The following is a 23,054-nucleotide window of genomic DNA, read 5'->3' on the forward strand; positions in this document are numbered from 1 at the left end:
TGGATGTCAAGGAAAAAGGACTGGATGAGGAAGAAAAGGGCTTTTAGCAAGTCCAAAGGGAGAAATTCAGCTGCAGCTCGAGAGGAATACAGGAAGTGCAGGAGGGAACTTAAGAAAGTAAAAAGGGGACATGGAAAAGGAGTTGTGAACATGATTACAGAGAATCCTAAGTTTTTTTTTAAATTTAAACATTAAAGGGGAAGAGCTTAACTAAGAAAACATTAGGGCCAATTAGGGACCAGGTGCAACCTGTATGGTACTAAATGAATACTTCTCTTCGGTGTCCACTCTAGAAAAGGAGAATATAGGTACAGATTTCAGGAAAAGAGACTGAGGGAGACTGGCACAATTTGACGTAAGAAATAGGTTGCTATTGGAGGCTCTGTCAGTCTTAAAAAGGAGAAATACCCTGACCTGGATTGAAGGGGAGGCAAAAACTGTAGGGGCTCCGACACACATTTTGTATTCCTGTCTGGCCATGGGAGAAGTGCTAGAGGACTGAAGGACGGCAAAAATGGTTCCACGTTTTAAGAAGGGTGGTCAAGATGAAGTAGGAAATTGCAGACTGGTGAGTCTAATGTCAATGGTAGGGAAACTATTGGAGAAAATTCATATCACTTGGAAGGCATGTGTTAATTAGGGATAGTCAGCATGGCTTTGTCAGAGGGATGTCATGCCTAACAAATATGTTAACATTTTTTGAGAATGTGTTCAAGTGTGTGGATGTCAGAAGTTTGGTTGATGTAGTTTATGTGGATTTTCATAAAGCTTTCCCCACATGGGAAACTGATTGTGAGGTTAAAGCACCTGGAACTGAGGGAAACTTGGTGAGCTGGATTAGAAAGTTGTTTAGTAATGAGGCACAAATTGTATTGGTAGAAAGCTGTGTGAGTGATTGGAGGCCAGTGTCTAGCGCTGTCCCACACAGATCAGTATTGGGACCCTTATTGTTTGTGATATACATAAATAACATAGATGAAAACGTGGGGGGAGTGTTAAGCAAATTTGCAAATGACACCAAGCTTGGTAGAGTGGTTAACAGCAAAGAAGATGGTTGTAGGTTACAGAAAGATATAGCTGGGTTGGTCAGATGGGCAGGCCAGTGGCAGATGGTATTTAACCCTGATAAGTGCAAAGTAATGCACTTTGGAAGAAGAAACAAGAATGCGGCAGTATTTAATGATGGGCAGGACACTGGGTAGTTTAGAGGAGCAGAAGGGTACTTATTCACAGATCCCTGAAGTCGGCAGAGCAAGTGAACAGGACAGTTAAGAAGGCATATGGGACACTTGCTTTCATCAGTCGTGACTGGGAGTATAAGAGCAAGGAGGTAATATTGGATTTGTACAGAGCATTGATTAGGCCACACCTAGCGTAGTGTATGCAGTTCTGGTCACCTCACTATAGGAAGGATGTGATAGCACCAGAGGGGGTACAGAGGAGGTTCGCCAGGATGCTACCTGGATGGAGAAATTCAGCTACAAGGAGAGAATGGATTGGCTTGGATTGTTTACTTTAGAGCAGAGAAGACTGGAGGAACATGATTGAGGTGTCATAGATTATGAGGGATATGCACAGGATGAATAGAGAGCAGCTGCTCCCCTTGGTTGAAAGGTCAATCATGAGAGGGCATTGTTTTAGGGTAAGGGGCAGGAGATTTTGAGGCTATTTGTGGGGGGAGAAAACCTTTTCAATTAATGGGCGTTGGGAATCTGGAATGCACTGCCTGAGAAAGTAGTGGAGGTTGGAAACCTTTAAAAATATTGGATGAGCACTTGAAATATCATAACATCCAAGAATATGGGACAAGTGTAGGAAATTGGGATTAGAGCACCTTTAAGTGGTAGTTATGTTGGTGCAGACCAGATAAGCCGAAGGGTCTTTTCTGCACTGTATGAATCTATGAATCTATTCTGAGGGGTCTGGATTAGCTCTCTACTGGAAAGTAGAATTAGTGTAAATTTAGAATAGTTCTTTTGTTGGTGCCGACTCAATGTGCCTTTTTCTGTACTGTATGATTCCATAATTCCAAGACAGTAGTAATAGACCTCAAAACAGCATAGATTGGTGGAATGGCAGCACATGTGGTAGACAAAACCCAAAGCAGAGAAGTGTGAAGTGATACATTTTATTAGGAAGAATGGGAAGAGGCAAAATAAAATAAAAGGGACAATTCTAAAGGGAGTCCATGAACAGAGACCAAGGGGGTAAACATGCACAAATTGCAGAAGGACACATGGCAGGTAAGAAAATGATTAGTAATGGAGAGCTACACAAAGTAGGCAGGGGAGTGGCACGAGATGAATTTTTCTGTCAAAGAACCTACATAAACACTACAGGTGGAATTGTCTCCCTCTTGACAATAACTATCCTATGATTAGAACCATAAAACTGTAGAAATGAGACAGTACAGAAGGGTACCATTTGGCCCATCTTGTCCATGCTGATCCAAAAACATCCAAATGCCCTTTCTAATCCCATCTTTCTCCAAATGGCTCATAGCCCTGCAGCTTACAACACTTAAGGTGAAAATCAAAAAGAAAGAGTTTAGGGTCTCATCATATCCATGCTTTTGTATTTTTTTATTCTTCTGCAAATGAGGGAGACCATTCCATATTCCTTTTTGACAACTTCATCTACCTGTACAGTTACCTTTGGGTACCTGTGCACTTGCATGCCAAGATCTCCCACTTTTCTTGCCTTCTCAGTACATTCCCATTTATTGACTTTCCTAAAATGCATTACCTCACACTTATCACCTCACTTGAACTCCATCTGCCACTTTCTGCTCACTCCACCAACCTATCATTTTGGAGGTTTTACGCTATCCTCTATACTACCTGCTACGCAGCTAATTTTTGTGCTGTCTGCAAATTTCCCAACTGTGCCTGACACTTTCAAATCCAACTTGTTAGTGTATAAAACAAACAGCAGGGATCCCAACACTCAGTTCTGCAAAACAGCACTTAACAGTCATAGAGACATACAGCATAGAAGCAGACCCTTCGGTCCAACTCATCTATGCTGACCAGGTATCCTAAATTAATCTAGTTCCATTGCCAGCACTTGGCCCACATCCCTCTAAACCATTCCTATTCATATGCCCATCCAGATACCTTTTAAATGTTGTAATTGTACCAGCTTCCTCCACTTTCTCTGGCAGCTCATTCCATGCATGCACCATCATCTGCGTGATAAAGTTGCCCCTTAGGTTCCTTTTAAACCTTTCCCCTCTCATTTTAAACCTATCCCTGAGTTTTGGACTCCCCAACCCCACAAAAGGCCTTATTTATTTACCCTATCTATGTCCCGCATGATTTTATAAACATCTATAGGGTCATCCTCAGTCTCCAATGCTCCAGGGAAAATAGCCCCAGCCTATTCAGCCTCTCCCTATAGCTCACACCCTCCAACACTGGCAACATCCTTGTAAATCTTTACAGAACCCTTTCAAGTTTCACAACATCTCTACTATAGCAGGGAGACCAGAATTGCACACAGTATTCCAAAAGTGGCCTAACCGATATCCTGTACAGCCGAACATGACCTCCCAACTCCTATACTCAATGCACTGACCAATAAAGGCAAGCATACAAAATGCCGCCTTCCCTACCTTATCTAGCTGCAACTCCACTTTCAAGGAACTATGAATCTGCACTCCAAGGTCTCTTTGTTCAGCAACACTCCCCAGGATCTTACTATTAAGTGTATAAGTTCTGCCCTGCTTTGCCTTTCCAAAATGTAGCACCTCCCATTTATCTAAATTAAATTCCATCTGCCACTCCTTCGGCCCATTGGCCCATCTGATCAAGACCCTGTTGTACTCTGAGGTAACCTTCTTCGCTGTCCACTACACCTCCAATTTGCAAACTTACTAAGCATATCTTCTATGTTCACATCCAAATAATTTACATAAATGACAAAAAGCAGTAGACCCAGCATCGATCCTTGTGGCTCCAGTCTGAAAAGCAACCGTCCACCACTTCTATCTTCAAGTCAGTTCTATATCCAAATAGCTAGTTCTCCCTCTTCTGTGTGATCTAATCTTGCTAAACAGTCTACCACGAGGAACCTTGTCAAACACCTTACTGAAGTCCATACAGATCACGTCCACTGCTTTGCCCTCATCAATCCTCTTTGTTACTTCTTCAAAAGATTCAATCAAGTTAGTGAGCTTGAAACAGCTTTCCATCTGCAAGGGCTGCTATGGACCATTACCTTTTGTTTCCTGTTAATAAGCCAATGTTGGATCCAATTCAACCCTTTACCCTGTATCCCAAGAGCTTTTACATTTTTGACCAGTCTGCCATGTGGGACCTTGCCTTACTAAAATCCATATAGACAACATCCACCGCATTACCCTCATCAATCCTCCTTGTCATTTCCTCAAAGAATTCAATCAGATTTATAAGGCATGAACGTCTCTAAACAAAGCCATGCTGACTATCCCTGACTTGTCTATATCTTCCTAAATGATAGAATCATTCCTGAGTGATTGGATAAACTAACAATTTCCCATCACCACATAAGAATCACTGGCTTAGAGGTTCTAAGGGTCACTCAACCCAAAATGTTAACTCTGATTTCTCTGCATAGACGCTACCAGACCTGCTGAGCTTTTTCAGCAATTTCTATTTTTGTCACTGGCCTACAATTGATTGGAATTTCCTTTGTACACTTTCTAAACAGCAGAACCGCATTTATATTCCTCCAGTACCTCACCTATGTCTAGTGAAGATTGCAAAATAATCCTCAGAGCATCTAATGTTTCCTTCCTGACCACCTTCAACATACTAGGGAACAATCCATCTGGCTCTGCTACTTATCTGCTTTCAAAGATTCCAACTCCTCTAACACTTCCTCTCTCATTATAATTATTTTGTACAAAATTTCACACTGCTCCTTTACTATATCCACATCATCCCATTCCTTTATATGTAGACAAAGCATTGATCTAAAATTCTTCCCATTTCCTTTGTATCTTCACACAAGTTCCCTTCTTCATCTGTGATAGGTCCCACTTTTTCCTTAACTATCCTTTTGCTCTTTATATACTAGTAAAACACCTTTGGATTTTTCTTTCTCCTATTTGCTAATAAAGTAATCTAATGCCCTCTCTTTGACTTCCTTATTTCTTTTTTTTTTTTAAACTCAATCCCTGTACTTTCTATACTCCTGTAGGCTATCTGCAGCATTGAGGTTTTATTTTGTGACTATCATGTGCTTTCTTTTTCTGTTTAATATTTGTTTTTCTGGACATCATGGGGGTCTAGATTTGAAGAGAACATATCTGCTTAGTGCCCTAAGAATCTCACTTTATAGTGCCATTCACTGGTTTAACACTGATTTATCCTTTAGCAGTCCTGTACAGTTTACCTCAGCCAAATCACTTTTCAGTTTTGTAAAATTTGCCTTCCTTCCAGTTTAAAACTTTTGCTCCTGATTTATCTTTGTCCTTTACCATAATAATATTCAACCTAACCAAACTGTGGTCACTATGCCTGATATGGGCACCCACTGTCATTTCACCTACTTGCCCATCCTTATTTCCCGAAACCAAATCCAGAATTGCATCTCCTCTCATTGGGCTCATTATGTATTTTTTTTAAAAAAAAACATTCCTGGCTTCTATGATGAGCTGGTGCAGTTCTCTTTCAAGAAGAATTTGAGAAGACTTGTTAGAGCTGCTCAAAATCACAAGAAATCTAGATGGAGTAAGTGAGAGAAACTCTTCCATTGATAGAGGGTAGAAAACCAAAGGGCATCAATTTAAGCTGAATTACAAAAGAACCAATAATGAAAATGTTTTTCATGCAGCAAGTGGTTGGGATCTGGGATGCACTACCTGTGAGTGTGGTGGAGGCAAACCAATGCCAACTTCAACTTAAGAAATTTAGATAAGCACCTAATACAATTGTTAGTGTGTGGAATAAAGTGCAATAACTAACTTGCTGTTGTAGAGAATTGTCATGAACACAACTGGCCAAATGGCCTCCTTCTGTGCTGTAAGTGTTCTATGATTCTATTAATTTGCTTACCTCAGACGCATGAATAGCATGAAGGCAATGATGAGGGCAGCTAAGGAAAGGCAGTGTCCCAGATAATTGATGATCACTGCCAGTTTGTAGTGTATCTGGTGTTTCCTCTGAAAGACAAGGGAAAGTCAAAGTGAGGAGAGTTTGCCTTACTTACATTGTGTTCAGCGAATGTCTTCTGCCCAGCAGGTTAAGGCATTTCAATATCAGTGCTTCTTTCAGACATTGTCAATGTCGTGACTTCTAAAGCTATGTGAAATTTAAGTATTTCACAGCAGGAGAGATGTTTTGAAACTTACCAGTGCTAAAAAAGAGATGAAAGGCTTCCTGTGGTGGTTTACTGATGCAGTGCATAACTAATCCCAAGTACAAATCATATACCAATGTCTGAGGTGATTCAGTGAAGGACTATTTCATCTTCCCTCAGATCGGCCACACACTGTAAATCCTAGAACTTCTAACCGAAAAACCGAAAATGCTGGAAAAACTCAGGAGGTCGGGTACCATCCGTGGGCAAATTGAGAAAAGTTGGAAATGTAATTGATTTTGAGTAAGTTAAGGGAGGGGGTGGAGGCAAAAAAAAACAAAATGGAAGCTCTGACAGGATGGAGGACAAGAGATTCTAAACAGCGAATATAGACCTCAGATGTTAACTCTGTTTCCCTCTCTTCCAGATACTGAGTGTTTCCAGCGTTTTTTGCTTTTAAGCGAGAAAAGAATCCTGGCTGGAAACAAACCGACATTGAGACAGCTTCACTCAGTGTCAGACTGTAATGCTCCTCTCTGTCCCCTCAACATTCACAGACTGCCACGCTATGTAATTTTTCTGCTTCTCATTTTCTTCTACTTCATCTTCCTCTATTTTCCTTGTTTTGTGACCTTTTTTTCCCATTCTCACTCCCTTTTTTTTGCATTTCTCTCCTTTATTTCCTGTTTCTCTTACTCCCTCCCTCTCTTTCTAGCTTTGTTTCTCTCTTCTTTCACTCTGTTTCTCCTTTTTTTTATTTTACTCACTTGTCTCATCATTTTCCTTTTCTATTTAAGTCATCAACTCTTCAGAGTCACTCTGGGCAATCAGCCTACAATCACCTTGTCTTTAAGTTCTGGGAGAGCTCCTTTTGAAACTACTGTGGCTCCCACTTTTACAAATTAGTCACCAGCTCGCACTTTGTACTAAAAACAATTCAGGCAAGGTGCAAGAGGTTTGAGTAGATAATACTTTCCTCCCAATGAATTCAGGGAGCACTTCCAATGAAAATTTGGTCTAACCACAATAAGGTTCAGAGAGCCAGTATAACTCAAAGGCCATCCAAGTTCATTCCATGTTCTCTACATTGTGTGAATATTTCATCCTGAATGAGAGACCCTTGGGGATAAGAGAAGATTTGTGTCTCTGAAAGCAAGGTTTTGTGGTGACACTATGGCTTTAAGAGGTGTTTTTATTGTCCTGGGTTTCTTTTTGAAGAGAGATTTTAAGTCAGAGGTGATGAGCTGTCATGAAGTAAACAGCTTGTGAGGCCTTGTTTTTTAAAAAAAATGTTAGAACAATAGAAGCAGGCTGAATGGGTGGGGTCAAGCTCCCACAGAACCAAGATTTTTAGTTTTAAGTTTTCACTTGCTCTTCTGGGGTCTTGAAGCTGGATATGGAATCTGTTTCTCCTCTGTTACAGCTGAAAACTGGGGGTTCTCTTCCTGCTGCTATGTGAGACAATCTGTTCTACTGAATTTGCCTTTTGCCAAGGGTGTATTTACGGGACATTACTATATTGGAACAGTTACTGTTTAATAGTTAAATATTCTGTTCTTTTGAATTTTCAAATAGAGATAAGTTATTCCAATTTCTTCTTTGTTTTATAAGTTCATAAGATATAGGGGAAGAATTAAGACATTCAGCCCATTGAAGTCTGCTCCACCATTCGATCATGGCTGATATGCTCCTCACCCACATTTTCCTGCCCTCTGCCCATGACCTTTCAACCCATTCCCAATTAAAAATCTATCTAACTCCCTTTTAAATTTACTCACTGTCCCAACATCCAAAGCACTTTGGGGTAGTGAATTCCACAGATTCACAACACTTTGGGAGAAGTAGTTTCTCCTCAACTCTGGTTTAAATTTGCTACCCTTTATCCTAAGACTATGACTCCTCATCCTAGAATGCTCCGCAAGAGGAAGCATCTGCTACTCGTCTATTTTATCTATACCTTTTATCTTGAATACCTCAATTTGATCTCCCTAATTCTAGAATTTAGAAGAGAGTATAGGCCTAAACGGTTCAATCTCTCTTCATATGACAAATCCCTCATTTCTGGGATCAGTCTAGTGAACCTCCTCTGAACTGCCTCCGATGCCACCATATCCTTCTTCCTATAAGGGGTCCAAAACTGTGCACAATACTCCAGGTGCAGTCTCACCAATGTCTTGTATAGTTGCAACAATACTTCCTTACCTTTATATTCTATTCCTTTTAGCTAGAAAAGCCAACATTCCATTAGCTTTCTTTATCTGCTGTACCTGCATGCAAGTTTTCTGTGACTCATGAATGAGGACACCCAGATCCCTCTGCACTGGAGCACCCCAAAGTTTTGCCCCATTTAGATAATAGGTCGTCTTCCCATTTTTCTGACCAAAATGCATGACCTCACACTTATCCATGTTAAACTCCAACTGTCACACTTTGGCCCACTCCTAACCTATCTATATCCATTTGTAAGGTTCTTATTTCCTCATTGCAATTTACTGTCCCACCTACTTTTTGTCATCTGCAAATTTGGATATACAGCCTTCTATCCCTGTGTCCAAGTCATTAATGTAGATTGTAAATAGCTGGGGTCCAAGGACTGAACCCTATGGCACCTCATTAGTTACTTCTTGACATCCAGAAAAAACCTATTTATCCTGACTCCTGCCTTCTGTCCATCAGCCAGTCACCTGCCCAACTAGTAAATTACCCCTAATCCTATATGATTCAACCTGGTGAATTAACCTTTTGTGCGGCACCTTATCAAATGTCTTCCAGAAGTCCAGATATATTACATCTACAGGATCCCCATTATCCACTTTGCTTTTTAATCTTTGAAGGACTCTAGCAGATTAGTCAAACATGATTTGCCCTTAATAAAACCATGCTGACTCTGATGGATAGTGTTTTGACTTTCCAAATGTCCCGATATCGCTTCCTTGATAGTTGATTCTAACACTTTGCCAACAACAGATGTTAAACTAACACGTCTGTAATTTATCACATACTGCCTCCCTCCCTTTTTGAATAAGGGCATTACCTTTAGCATTTTTCCAATCCACTGGAACCTTTCCCTTGTCCAGGGAATTTTGGAATATTGTAACCAATGGATCCACTATCTCCGCTGCTACTTCCTTTAATATCCTAGGATGTAGGCCGTCAATCCTAATAGTTTGCTGAGTAACTTCTCCCTATTGATTATGTTTTTTCTAAGTTCTACCCTTTCTGCTACCTCTGACTTGCCCATTCCAATTTGAATGGTACTATTGTCCTCCACCATTAAAACTGAGGCAAAGTTCTGATTTACCATCTCCGCCATTTCAGTGTTCCCCACTATTAACTCTCCAGTTTCAACTTCTAAGGGATCAACATTCACCTTAGTGACTCTTCCCTTTTATATACTATAAAAGCTTTGGCTGTATTTAGTGTATGAATAAAGTGAGTTTTGCTTCAAATCTAGTAGGTTTGAGGAATCAAATTATATCCAAAACGCAATGCTTGGCACTTGCCTTTAAAATAAGAAAAGTTAGGGTCTAGGCTGTCCTCTTAATATATTCTTAAGGGGGTTTGATCTGGCTTATAAAAACAAAGGGCTTTTGTCTGGATCAAAATCTTTAAATCCAGGTTGGCTTTAGGCAGTTGGCAGTGGGTGGTGAGTGTGGATTTTTTTTTTAAATTTCGGGTGTTGAATTTGGTTGTTTTAAACAGGATGTGATTTGTGTAATAATGGCTCTTTCAGAGTTTCCTGGCGATGGAAGAAATCACTGAGAGTTTTAGAGAAAGTGAGCAAGGCAAAGTTTTCACAATTGGCAAACAAACTGAATTTGTGGTTGCCTATACCTATAAGGAAAGGGAGATAATTTGTGGCAATCACTCAGCATTTACAATTGCCAGGAATGGCATCAGAATCTTTGGAAATGGTTAATATTTAATTGAAAATGAAACCGCTTGAACAGGAAAAGTAATGAAGCAGTTTGAATTGGGATTAAAAGCAGAAGAAAGGGAGAAAGAGTTTTTGAACTTGAGATTGGAACCGAAAACTCAAAGATGATTAAAAATGGTGGAGACAGAGGTGAAAAGTAGAAGTAATGGTGAGGATAGTGATGGAGAGCAACCCCATCATAGCCAAAGGCCTGTGGGGGGATCTGTTTAAATGTGTCCAAGTATTACCTAAGTTCGAGAAGAAAGTAGAAGCCTTTTTCATTTCATCTGAGAAAGTGGCTAAACAAAAAATGGCCAGTGACCATTGTAGATCCAAACAAAGTTAGTAGGTAGAGGTATCTGGCGAGAATAATGAAGTGAAAAATCCTATTTTAAGTACATATGAGCTATTATCAGAAACCTACAGACAATGTTTTAGGAATCTAAGGAGGGAACATAACCAAATGTACATTGAGTTTGAAAGATCAAACAATGAAATTTTGACAGATGGATATGGACATTGAATATAGATTAAACAATTGACGCTCCTAGAGAAATTATTTTGGAAGAGTTCAAAATTCATTTCCTGAAGTAGTGAGAACTTGTCAAAGAGCAGGGAGTTAAGACTACAGAATTAGTAGCAGAAATGATGGATGATTATGGTCTGTAAATCAAAATTTGGCTTCCAACATCAATTTCAATCTGTCAGGGATAAAAACTGGGCAAAGGAGAAATCCTTAGGTGGTAAGGGAAAAGGAGAACTCATTGAAGATAGTAAAGACAGTTTACCGCAAGGCAAAAAGGAAACCCATAATGTGCGAAGATGTAAAAAAGCTTAGGTGTTTCCACTGTAATAAAGTAGGCCACATGCAGTCGCAGTGTTGTTGGTTTAGAAAAAGCACTGGGAAAACAGATGTGAGAAAACTGGATAAACCGGTGAGTTTTGTTGTAGTGGTAAAGGAAAGTACATTGGAAGCTAAACAGCTGCAAAAATATGCACAACCTGTTCAGGGATTGGTTGAGAAGAAAGTGCCAGATCCCTGAAAAGAATTTACTTGTGGGGAAGGCCTACTCCTGTATGTCAGGAAGAGCAGGTAAAGAAATTAAGTTACAGGAGCAAGTCAATGTTTGGTGAGAGATAAGGAGGTACATAACTCCCAAGGAGTATTCCTGAAAACATGGTAATATATGGAATTCATAGTGAGAAGAGCAGTCTTCCATTATATAAAGTGAGGTTGGAGAATCTGGTGAAGAGTGGTGAAGTGACAGTAAGAGTAATGGAGAAATTCTCAATTCCAGACATAGTTTATCCTTGTGTCAGAGATAGTAGGAACTGCAGATGCTGGAGAATCTGAGATAACAAGGTGTAGAGCTGGATGAACACAGCAGGCCAAGCAGCATCAGAGGAGCAGGAAGGCTGACGTTTCGGGCCTAGACCCTTCTTCAGAAATGGGGGAGGGGAAGGGGGTTCTGAAATAAATAGGGAGAGAGGGGGAGGTGGATAGAAGATGGATAGAGGAGAAGATAGGTGGAGAGGAAACAGACAGGTCAAAGTGGCGGGGAGGGAGCCAGTAAAGGTGAGTGTAGGTGGGGAGGTAGGGAGGAGATAGGTTAGTCCAGGGAGGACGGACAGGTCCAGGGGGCGGGATGAGGTTAGTAGGTAGGAGATGAGGGTGGGGCTTGAGGTGGGAGGAGGGGATAAGTGGGAGGCAGGACAGGTTATGGAGGTGGGGATGAGCTGGGCTGGTTTTGGGATGCGGTAGGGGGAGGGGAGATTTCGAAGCTTGTGAAATCCACATTGATACCATTGGGCTGCAGGGTTCCCAAGCGGAATATGAGTCGCTGTTCCTGCAACCTTCGGGTGGCATCGTTGTGGCACTGCAGGAGGCCCAGGATGGACATGTCGTCTGAGGAATGGGAGGGGGAGTTGAAATGGTTCGCGACTGGGAGGTGCAGTTGTTTATTGCGAACCGAGCGTAGGTGTTTTGCAAAGCGGTCCCCAAGCCTCCGCTTGGTTTCCTATCTTCTCCTCTATCCATCTTCTATCCGCCTCCCCCTCTCTCCCTATTTATTTCAGAACCCCCTTCCCCTCCCCCATTTCTGAAGAAGGGTCTAGGCCCGAAACGTCAGCCTTCCTGCTCCTCTATAGTTTATCGTTGGTAAGGATATAACTGGATCACAGGTGGGAGTGATGCCTACTATGGCTGAAAAGCCAGTGGAAAATCAGGCAACTGAGGTGTTAAACAAAGTATATCCTGGGATTTTTCCTGACCTGATCAAATGATTGAGAGAAAACAAGAACAGGTAGAGGACAATTTGGATATTTTTAGTTCAGAGAATTAAATGGAAAGATGAAAAACTAAAGAAGTTGTGTCAAAAATCATACACAGAAGAATCTGTGTATCCCAGAATGTTACTATCCTTAAAATGATATCTTGATGAGGAAATGTATACCGTATTCAGGCAGAGAAATGGGAAGAAGTTGGTCAAGTTGTATGCAAAGGTGGGTTACAGAACGGAAGTGTTGCAGGTAGCAAATGAATTACGAGTAGGAGGCAATTTGGGAGTAATGAAAACTCAAGCCAAAATACAAAACATTTTTACTGGCATGGACTGCATGAGAATGTGATTGAATTTTGCCAGACATGTCACGTAATTGGAAAAACTCAGGCAGGAATAAAACCAGCACACTTAATACCCACTTTTGCATTTGAGGAACCCTTTTATAAGGGTCTTGATTGCGTTGGACCCCTACATAAAACAAAAAGTGGGAATCAGTAATATGTTGACCATAATGGATGTGTCCACTGATTTCCAGAGGCCATTCCATTACACAATATCATGGCTCGAAGGATTGTAGAAGAGTTACTCGGACTATCCACAGAGGTGCAATCAGATCAAGGGACAAATTTTACATCAACATTATCCAAGGAAGTTAGGAATAAAACAATTCAAATCCATAGTTTCCCATCCAGACTCGCAGGGAGCATTAGAATGGTGGCATCAACACTGACTTCAAACAGATCTAGCAATTCAAGAGTGGGCATCCATGAGGCACTGTGGGCCTTCAACAGCAACAGAATTGTACTCCAGCACAATTTGTAACCACATGGCCTGGCACATCCCCCACTCAACCATTACCATCAAGCCAGGGGATTAACACTGGCTCAATGGAGAGTGTAGGACAGCAAGCCAGGACCAGCATCAGGCATACCTGAAGAACAGGTGTCAATCTGATGAAGCCACCAAACAGGACTACTTGCATGCCAAACAGCATAAGCATCAAGTGACAGAGCTATGCAAGCCCACAACCAACGAATCAGTCTAAGCTCTGCAGTCCTGCCACATCAGTCATGAATGGTGGTGGGGGATTAAACAAATCACTGGAGGAGGGGGCTCCTTTTACATTGGGAAAACCAAATGCAGATTGGGTGACTGCCTTGTGAAAAACCTCTACAGAGTTAACAAGCTTAACCTCTACCTTCTGGTCACTTGTGATTTTGATACACCATCTTGTTCTTGAGCTCACATTTCTGTCCAAGGCCTGCTACAGTATTCCAGTGAAGCCCAGTACAAATAGGAGGAACAGCGGCTCATTTTCTACTTGGGTATGTTACAACCTTCAAACTCAACATTGAGTTCAACAATTTCTGACCATGAATTTTGTCCTCCATTTTGATGTTTTATCTCCATGTCTGTACATTGTCTTCATGTCTTCGCTTCAATTCAGAGCTGAACATTTCCCTTTTATTTCTTTCACCATAAAATCCATCACTTTTTTACAACTGTTTCTTCAGTTCCAAAGAGTAAACATAATGAGCTCTCCACTTTAATTCTGTTACTCACTACACAGATGCTGCCAAACCTGCCGAGTTTTTTTTCCAGCACTTCATTTTTATTCCCAATCATTAAATCCCTATAACATGGAAGCAAGCTGTTTGACCCATCAAGTCCACACCAACCCTCCAAGGAGCATCCCATGCAGACACACCCACTACACACGATATGGGCAATTTAGCATTGCCAATCCATCTAACCTGCACATCTTTGAACTGCAGGAGGAAACTGGTACATCCGGAGAAAACCCACAGGGAGAACGTGCAAACTCAACACAGATAGTTGCCCGAGGCTGGAATAGAACCCGGGACCCTTGCAGGGAGGCAACAGTGTTAACCATTCAGCCACCGTGCTGACCCTTGAAATCAATCTTGTGAATCTCTTCTGCACAAACTGTGATGCCTTCACCCCATTTCAAAAGCATGATGCCAAGAGCTGGATATATTACAGTTTCAGAGGCTGGGGGGCAACCGGACAGAAGTATACAGAGGCATGGAGAGTCTGAATCTTTTACGCAGGGTGAAAATATCAAATAGGAGATAATTTGAGGACGGGAAATATTTAAAGGTGTTGTGTAAGGAAAGGGTTTTACACAAAGTGGTAGGTGCTTGGAATGTGCCAGCAGAAGCGGTAGAAACAGATGATAGCAATGTTTAATAGGCATTTAGACAGACACATGAATAGGCACGTACTAGAGGGATATGGACCATATGCAAGGAGATGGGATTAGTTCAGAATGGCATCATCATCAGCACAGACATGTGGTCCAAAGAACCAGTTTGTATGTTATACTGTTCTATGTTCTAACGCTCCAGTTGAAACTGAACCAGCATTTTGTGCAGATTAATCATAACTTTATGTTTTACAAAGCTCCAACAGGCTTTGTTAACTACTCTCCTTGCCCACCAACCACCTTCAAAATTTGGGTACGTATACACAGTTGCCCTGCTCCTGCAGCCCCTTCAGAATCATACCTTTCATTTATTATCTCTTCACACTCAACCTACTGGAATTAGCTACTTCACACCTCTGCAGTAAACATATTCAGCCACTTTTCTGCCATTACACTAACTCACTACCTTTTACATTATCTTCTTGACGTTTCACCATTCTTTCAAGTCCCATCTAAATATTGAAATTAAGTAGTGTACGAAAGTCATTAATACATATCAAAGAGCAAGGCTCTAAACTTGACCCCTGGGGATCTTCACTATCAATCTTTCTCCAACTTGACAAACAACTGTTCACCACTCCTTTTCCCTGTCATTCAGTCAATTTTGCATTGGTTGGTCACGTCTCTTTAATTCCACAGTCTCTATCTTTATTCACAGATCTGTGGGATGCAGTTTTATCATGCCAGAGAGTTGGACACAAGAATTTAAATTGTCACAAGGGAGTGTTGCACCATCAAAGATGCTGTCTTTTGACTGTTTTAATTGTACTTTAGAGTCAGAGCCCCACTGGTCTTTCATGTGGACTTAAAAGATGCCGCAACACTACGTTGAAAAGCAAGCAAAATGTTTCCAGTGTCCTGACAAAACTTGACTCCCCACTCAACATTACAAAAACAAAATTACCTAGTTGCTAATATGCTGAGTATTCTTTGTTACACAATTGCAGACTAACACATTGTTTATTTACCATCCGATGTGAAAACATTGAATCAAACTACTAGCACTTTGCACACTTTCTTCTTAAGACTATTTGAAACTTATTTGTTACAATCTTTTCTGTGGGGAAAAGAATGGTCAAAAATATCCTAAAACTTGAGGTTTCATGAAGTGGTTTGTCAGCAAGGTGAAAATGCACGCTACCATCTTGGGTATAATTACTTGAAGGTGGGGCATTACCAAATACAGCTTAGGTCCCCTTTCAGTGCAGATGTTCCCAAGAAACTGAGCCATTTTCAAGGAATTTGAACAAAACAATTTCTGGAAGTGTAATACAATACTCTCCATCTGCCTGAATGAATACAACTCCAACAACACTCAAGAAGCTCAACAGTATTCAGGATAAATCAGTCCTCTGATTGGAAGCCGATCCACCACCTTAAGCATTCATTCCCTCTGCCACAGGATCACAGGAGCTAAAGGTGTAGCATCTCCAAGATACAATGCAGAATTTATGACAGTCTTCAATGACTTTGACATCCACACTGATTGAGATCCTTGTGTATAAAGCACTCGTCCTTCTGACTCTTCTGTATGTCTCTGAAATTTGGACTACGTATAGATGCCACCTCAAAGCTGGAGAAGTACAGTCAATGTTGTTTGAGACAGATTCTCCACATCTTCTGGGAAAATAGGCATACTAACATCAGCAACTTTGAAGCAGCCAATAGCATCAGCATTGAGACCATAATCATCCAAAACCAATGCCACAGGAGCAGCCACATGCTTAAGATGCCTGAATTCTGACTGCCAAAGTAAACCTTCTTTGCCCAGCTGAAAAAAGCCTCTCAAATGAGAGGAGACCAAAAAGCCTTTCAAAAGCTCCCTGAAGGCTTCCCTCCAGAAATGAAACATAGACATCCAAGATCCGTGACACCCTCACTCAGAAGAAACGGACTTGGGGAAACAGTTACATTCCTGTATGAAGAGATACAATTCTTCAAAAACAACCATCAGCAAGAAGTATCGAAAAGGAACCTGAGAAAGGAATGCCAATGATTTCATGGCCCAAGGACCATTTCCACTTCCTGGAAACCCTTGCTAAATGTGTGGTTGGAGATGTAGCTCTAGGATCGGGCTAATTAGCCATGCAAGAACCCACAGAACCCATGACAGTTATAGAGTTTCTTAGGTAGACAATCATACTCATTAGTGAGCGATTGTTGATGACGACAACAGGGGAATGTCTGTGGATACTGTTTAAGCAGTTACCTAGAAAGCAATCTGTGAGACAACCACTGCAAGTTGGAGGGACAAAAAACCAGTTCAAGCATTGAAAGTCACATGTGTGATGAACAGGAGCTGGTTATCTCTGGTGACTTAGGATTAGGTTGTGATGTATTTGTACTTGCTGGAAGTAATGTAACAAAACTGTTTTTTTTTAAAAAATGAGCCTTTTTCTCCCCCTGTTATTTCTTAAATTTGCAATCCTTTTCTGTAATATTAACCTTAGGCCATTTTAAAATTTGTATTTGTGATACAAATACATTACCCATTTGAGAACATCAATTTATTCCTTCAGTTTGGGTCATCATACCTCGAAGGAGTTTGTCAGGAACGAAGTAAACTAGTTGGATTGTCAATTTAGAAGTTTAAATGGTGATTTGGTTTAAGTTTTATAACATTAAGGGGAAACCAATGAGTACATAGAAAGAAAATATTTTTATTTGGTGGGAATCTAGGTCTGTGAGGAATCAGACCAGAGCTTTACGTCAGAAATTAAACACTTCTCTACACAATAGCTGGTGGACATTTGGAACTGCCTCCCACAATGGCAATTGATTTTTGATTAAATCTGAGACTGATGGAGTTTTGTTGCTTTAAGGGATATCATGAAAAAGCAGCAATATGGAATAGTGCTACAGATTTGCCATGATTTAACTGTTTGAAGGAATGAGGTCAAAGGGCTGAATTGCCTCCTGCTGTTCTTATGTTAATTTGACACAATTCCTCATAGGCTGTAAAACTCAGGATGTTGGTCATGAGCACTGAAGCCATGGAAACAAATAGAAAGCAGCTAGCTCTGCTGAAGCCATTGGGGTTACATACAGTGTAGGAATACTAAAAAAGGTAAGAGCAAGGATTTGTAGTTGATAATACATGGCTGTTCAATGCTGCGTTACACTAACATATAGTTTAATCTGTATGAACAATAAATTTTGTCCAAAGCACAGAGACAGACCATGAGGGAAATCGAGTAAGAAAGCAAAATCAGGTAACTGACAAACAAAGGAATAACGAATGTATGCAGTATGGCGATACTGCAGCTTTAAGAGGTATATTCTGTCCTTTTTTCTGAGAGGTTTAAAGTAGAGGTAGCAAGTTTTCTAGTCAAAGCCAATAAAGTAACACAGCTTGAGAGGACTTTTTTTTTTAAGTTGGAACAATAGCAGCATCCAGAATGGATGGAGCAAGCTCCCACAGAACCAGGATTTTTAGATTTTTAGTTTTGCAGTAGCAGTTGTTGCTGGGGTCTTGAAGATGTGGAAGCTTTTTTTTCCTCTCTTGGTTCTCTTGCTGCTGCTGGAGTGGCACTATGAGATAATCTGTTTACTGAATTTGCCTTTTTCCAAGGGTATGTTTATGGGATGTCAGTATTTTGGAACAGTCACCGTTTAATAGTAAAGTAATCTACAATTCTGTTAAGTTTTCCAATTGCATTAAGTTAATCCAATTTCTTCTTTCTTTTGCTGTGTTGTAACAGTAGTTAATGAATAAAGTGTGTTTTGCTTCAAATCTGATAGTTTGACCAGTCAAATTGCATCCAGAATGCAAGACCTGGCACTTACTTTTTAAAATAAGAAAATGTTAGGGTCTAAACTATCTTCTGAGTAATTTCAGGGAGTTTGGTCTGGTCCATAACAACAGCCAAGGAAAGGGATAATTATGGGAAAATGGTTTGGGGATTGAGATAAGCGCATGTCAACAATAAGTTTCAATAGGTCTTGCTTTTGATGTGGGTTGGAATTTGGATCAGGATTGCAGTTAGGTTTGTGTTGAGTCCAAGTGTGGATCTTGACGAGGTTGTAATCTGTTAGGGTCAGAGTCTGATTTGAATCTAGGTATCCTCCGTACAGAATGTAGAATGGTAGAATTGAGCCCATGGAGGAAGTAGGAAAGAAATAGATTTTGACATTCAGTTTATTGAGAGGAAATGAAAGCATGTCAAGACTGCAGGTTCCAGAAATAAACCCCAATACCAGATGCTGACCCCCTGTGTTATTGTCCCTTTTAACAGTCACACACTGACTACCATTTTACTGACCACTTAAGAATTCATGCTGACATATGGAATAAATAGCCTCTAACACACACTAACCCCTGAGTTACTACAGATGTGTGTGAAGTTTGAGAATGTAATTATGTTGTAAAATGATCTCTTCCTATGCTATTCATGTCTTTCTAAATGTTTTAAAGCGGCACAAACCTTTTGCTGCAGGATTGGTTGGCACTGGGAGTAGTCGATCCTGCTTGCCCAAGTCCCATTTCCGAGGCATTCTCTGAACACACTATCTGTAGGGAAATGGTTGAGAAAATTTATTCCAGTCATTCATGAGAAACTGACAGCGACATACATGTATTATAGTGTGCCTCTGTTATTCGAGGAATATAAGAACATTTAAAAAAGGAAATGGACCAGCCCATTTGATTCTTCATGTCTGTTCCAACATTTAAAACAATCATGGCCGATTATCTCTTTTTATTCCTCCTTGCCAAACTATCACTATATTCCCCCATTTCCTTGAGATTCCATGGTCAAGGGCTTCTGATGCACGTTGGTACTTTTTATCTGTAAATACTTCACCCACTTCAAGATTTTTGCTGTCAGTCTCAAGCTTGGATAACAATTTTCCATGACTCCCATCTGCTGGGAGCTACAAGCACAGATGCAGAAGGGTCCAGCCCGAGAATTTCAAAACCTACTGCTTTAATCTCAAACTGAGTACTGCAGGACCTATACCCAGTCTGAGTATTTTATTTTCTGTTTTAAAATTGCATTTCTTCTTGATTTCTTCTGAGTGATTAAATACAGGGTAAATATTAATAAAACTCCTGATTGGAAATGTTTATGGGGGAGCTAGGGGTCACTAGTTAAAACTTCCTGGGTCGCCCATTTAAAACAAATCCCATTTCAAGCAAGGAATTGAAATGTTATCAGGAGTAGGCAAGAGTATAGAGTTAGGGTTATAGTCAGATCAGCCACGATCCTATTGAATGGCAGAGCAGGCTTGAGGGGTGAGTGGCCTATTCCTGCTCCAAGTTTGTGTGTTTGTATACTGACAGGATCAATTTTACTCATCATACATTTCAGTTAGGCAAGGTGTAAAACCAAACCTCAATCTCATCAACCAATCTTCATTCACTGGTTTCCCAACGGAAGAGTTCTAGTTTAATAGCCATGTACCATCAGCGAATTCCTCTCCCAACAATCACAAATCAAAATTCTGCATTTAGGAATTTATATGATATCTGATGTAACTCAAAGGTATGAAAATGAATTAATCACACAATCCATTCACAAATACACTCAAGCCTGTGTTCTTTGTGGTGGACTCACTTGAAGAATGTTCAGTGAAGAGTGGAATTCTTGTGATCTTCATCTAATTTTAAACATGACAATGCCTTTTGCAGCTGTAATGCCTTCTAGCTATGTACCTCATGGATTTTACCGGATACAGGACAGGTTAAGGTGAGATAAGGGAGGGATGGGTTTAAAATGGAGCAGATAATGGTGTGCATACTGAAAAGTATTTTTTTTCTAATCCATTCCAATCTATACTGAATAATAAATACAGAATCAAGTGGCTACTTGATTCGAGTGGCGGGAGTGGTGAGAGCGCGAGCCAGGGGGCAGCCAGGAAGGTAAGGTTTTGCTTATAAAAACTTACCTCGTGAGTTAGCAGCCTACTTGACTTGAACAGCGGGAGTGGAGAGAGCACGAACCGAGAAGTGAACTATTATATTTGGGCATTGTCTAAACCCAAAACACTACACGTGTAGTGTCTCCCACTCATCGTCCTCCTCTAACCAAAAAAAGACTGTGTGGAGGGTCAGTAAGGTAAGGCATTTTTCTTCATTCTTTTGGCAATCTAGAATAGAGGGAATGGAAGCTAGGGTAGTTGCATGCTCCTCTTGTAGGATGTGGGAGGTAAGGGTCACTACTGGTGTCCTTCTGACTTCACCTGTACCCAACTCCAGCTCCTCACAGATCGCGTTAGGGAACTGGAGCTAGAGCTGGATGAACTCTGGATCATTCAGGAGGCTGAGGGGGTGAGAGAGAGGAGTTATAAAGAGGTGGTCATACCCAAGGTACAAGACAAAGGTAGCTGGGTGACTGTCAGGAGGGGAAAAGGGAACAGGCAGACAGTGCAGGGGTCCCGTGGCTGTTCCCCTCATTAATAAGTATACCATTTTGGATACTGTTAGGGGAGGACGACGTACCAGGAGAAAGCCATAGCGGCCAGATGTCTGGCACTGAGCCTGGCTCTGTGGCTCAGGAGGGAAGGGGGGAGAATAGGAGAGCGATACTGATAGGAGAGCGATAGTGATAGGAGATTCGCTGGTTAGGGGAACAGACAGGAGATTCTGTGGTACCGAGCAAAACTTCCGGATGGTATGTTGCCTCCTGGGTGCCAGAGTCAGGGATGTCTCGGATCGAGTCTTCAGGATTCTTAAAGGTAGAGGGAGAGCAGCCAGAAGACGTGGTACACATCGGTACCAATGACATAGCTAGGAAACGGGATGAGGACCTGAAAAGTGAAAATAGGGAGTTAGGATGGAAGCTGAAAGCCAGGACCAGCAGAGCAGTAACCTCAGGAATACTACCGGTGTCACAGGCTAGTCAGGCTAGAAACAGAGAGCGCAGCTGAACACGTGGCTACAGAGCTGGTGTAGGAGGGAGGGCTTCAGGTTTGTGGATCATTGGGATACCTTCTGGGGAAGGTGGGACCTGTACAGGAAGGATGGGTTGCACCTGAACTGGAGGGGGGCACCAATATCCTGGCAGAAGGTTTGCTAGAGCTCTTCGGCAGGGTTTGAACTAGTTTGGCAAGGGGATGGGAACCGGAGCTACAGATCAGAGGATGGGGTAGCTAGTGTACAGATACAGCAAGCACTGAATCTGTGAGGAAGGTTAAGCAGTTTTTAGGGCAAAGTGGCAGTCACTGCGATGGGTTGAGGTGTCTACTTCAATGCAAGAAGTGTCAGGAATAAAGGGGACGAACTTAGAGCATGGATCTGTACTTGGAATTACGATGTTGTGACCATCACGGAGACTTGGATAACACGGGCAGGAATGGTAGTTGGATGTTCCGGGGTATAGATGTTTCAAAAGAAATAGGGAGGGAGGTAAGAGGTGGGGGAGTGGCATTGCTAATCAGGGATGGTATCACAGCTGCAGAAAGGGAGGTCGTGGAGGAGGGTTTCTCCACAGAGTCAGTATGGGTGGAAGTCAGAAACAGAAGAGGAGCAGTCACTTTATTGGGAGTTTTCTATAGACCCTGCCAATAGCAACAGAGACACTGAGGAACAGATTGGGAGGCAGATTTTGGAAAGGTGCAGAAATAAGAGGGTTGTTGTCATGGGTGACTTCAACTTCCCTAAAGTAGACTGGAACCTCCTAAATGCAAATAGTTTGGATGGAGCAGATTTTGTCATGTGTGTCCAGGAAGAATTTCTGACTCAGTATCCAGTTGGCCTGTCTACGAGGGGAGACCATATTGGATTTGGTGCTTGGCAACGAACCAGGTCATGTGTCAGATCTCTTGGTGGGAGAGCATTTTGGTGATAGTTATCACAACTCCCTGGCTTTTACTATAGTCATGGGAGAGGGATAGGAGCAGATGGTATGGGAAAGTATTTAATTGAGGGAGGGGGAATTACAATGCTATTAGGCAAAAACTACAGAGCACCAATTGGGATCAGATGTTGTCAGGGAAATGCACGACAGAAATGTGGAGGTTGTTTAGGGGGCAGTTGCTACAGGTGCTGGATAGGTTTGTCCCACTGAGGCAAGGAAAGGATGGTAAGGTGAAGGAACCTTGGATGACAAGACATGTGGAACACCTAGTCAAGAGGAAGAAGGAAGCTTACTTAAGGTTGAGGAATCAAGGATCGGACAGGGCTCTAGAGGTCTACAAGATTGCCAGGAAGGTACTGAAGAATGGACTTAGGAGAGCTAGAAGGGTGTAGGAGAAAACCTTGGTGGGTAGGATCAAGTAAAACCCCAAGGCTTTCTATACTTATGTGAGGAACAAGAGGATGGCCACAGTGAGGGTAGGGCCAATCAGGGATAGTGGAGGGAACTTGTGTGTGGAGTCAGAGGAAGTAGGGGAGGTCCTTAATGAATAC

At 41.5% G+C, this 23,054-nt stretch overlaps 1 protein-coding gene across 9 annotated transcripts in view; it reads right to left on the reverse strand.

The window, feature by feature from the left end:
• The window catches only part of LOC109937392 (corticotropin-releasing factor receptor 1-like), a 303,154-nt gene that overhangs the window by 128,044 nt on the left and 152,056 nt on the right, over positions 1 to 23,054 (reverse strand). For 3 of the 9 annotated variants that reach the window (XM_048614777.1, XM_048614776.1, XM_048614779.1), the window contains one exon: positions 19,132 to 19,217. In XM_048614777.1, the coding sequence (XP_048470734.1) occupies positions 19,132 to 19,217 (86 nt within the window). Of the gene's footprint in view, positions 1 to 6,038; positions 6,146 to 19,131; positions 19,218 to 21,299; positions 21,344 to 23,054 lie in introns of those variants that run through there. The other 6 variants (XM_048614771.1, XM_048614772.1, XM_048614775.1 and 3 more) reach the window with 4 other exon arrangements.

The sequence above is a fragment of the Rhincodon typus genome, chromosome 30, assembly GCF_021869965.1.
Source record: "Rhincodon typus isolate 14 chromosome 30, sRhiTyp1.1, whole genome shotgun sequence".
Lineage (NCBI taxonomy): Eukaryota > Metazoa > Chordata > Chondrichthyes > Orectolobiformes > Rhincodontidae > Rhincodon > Rhincodon typus.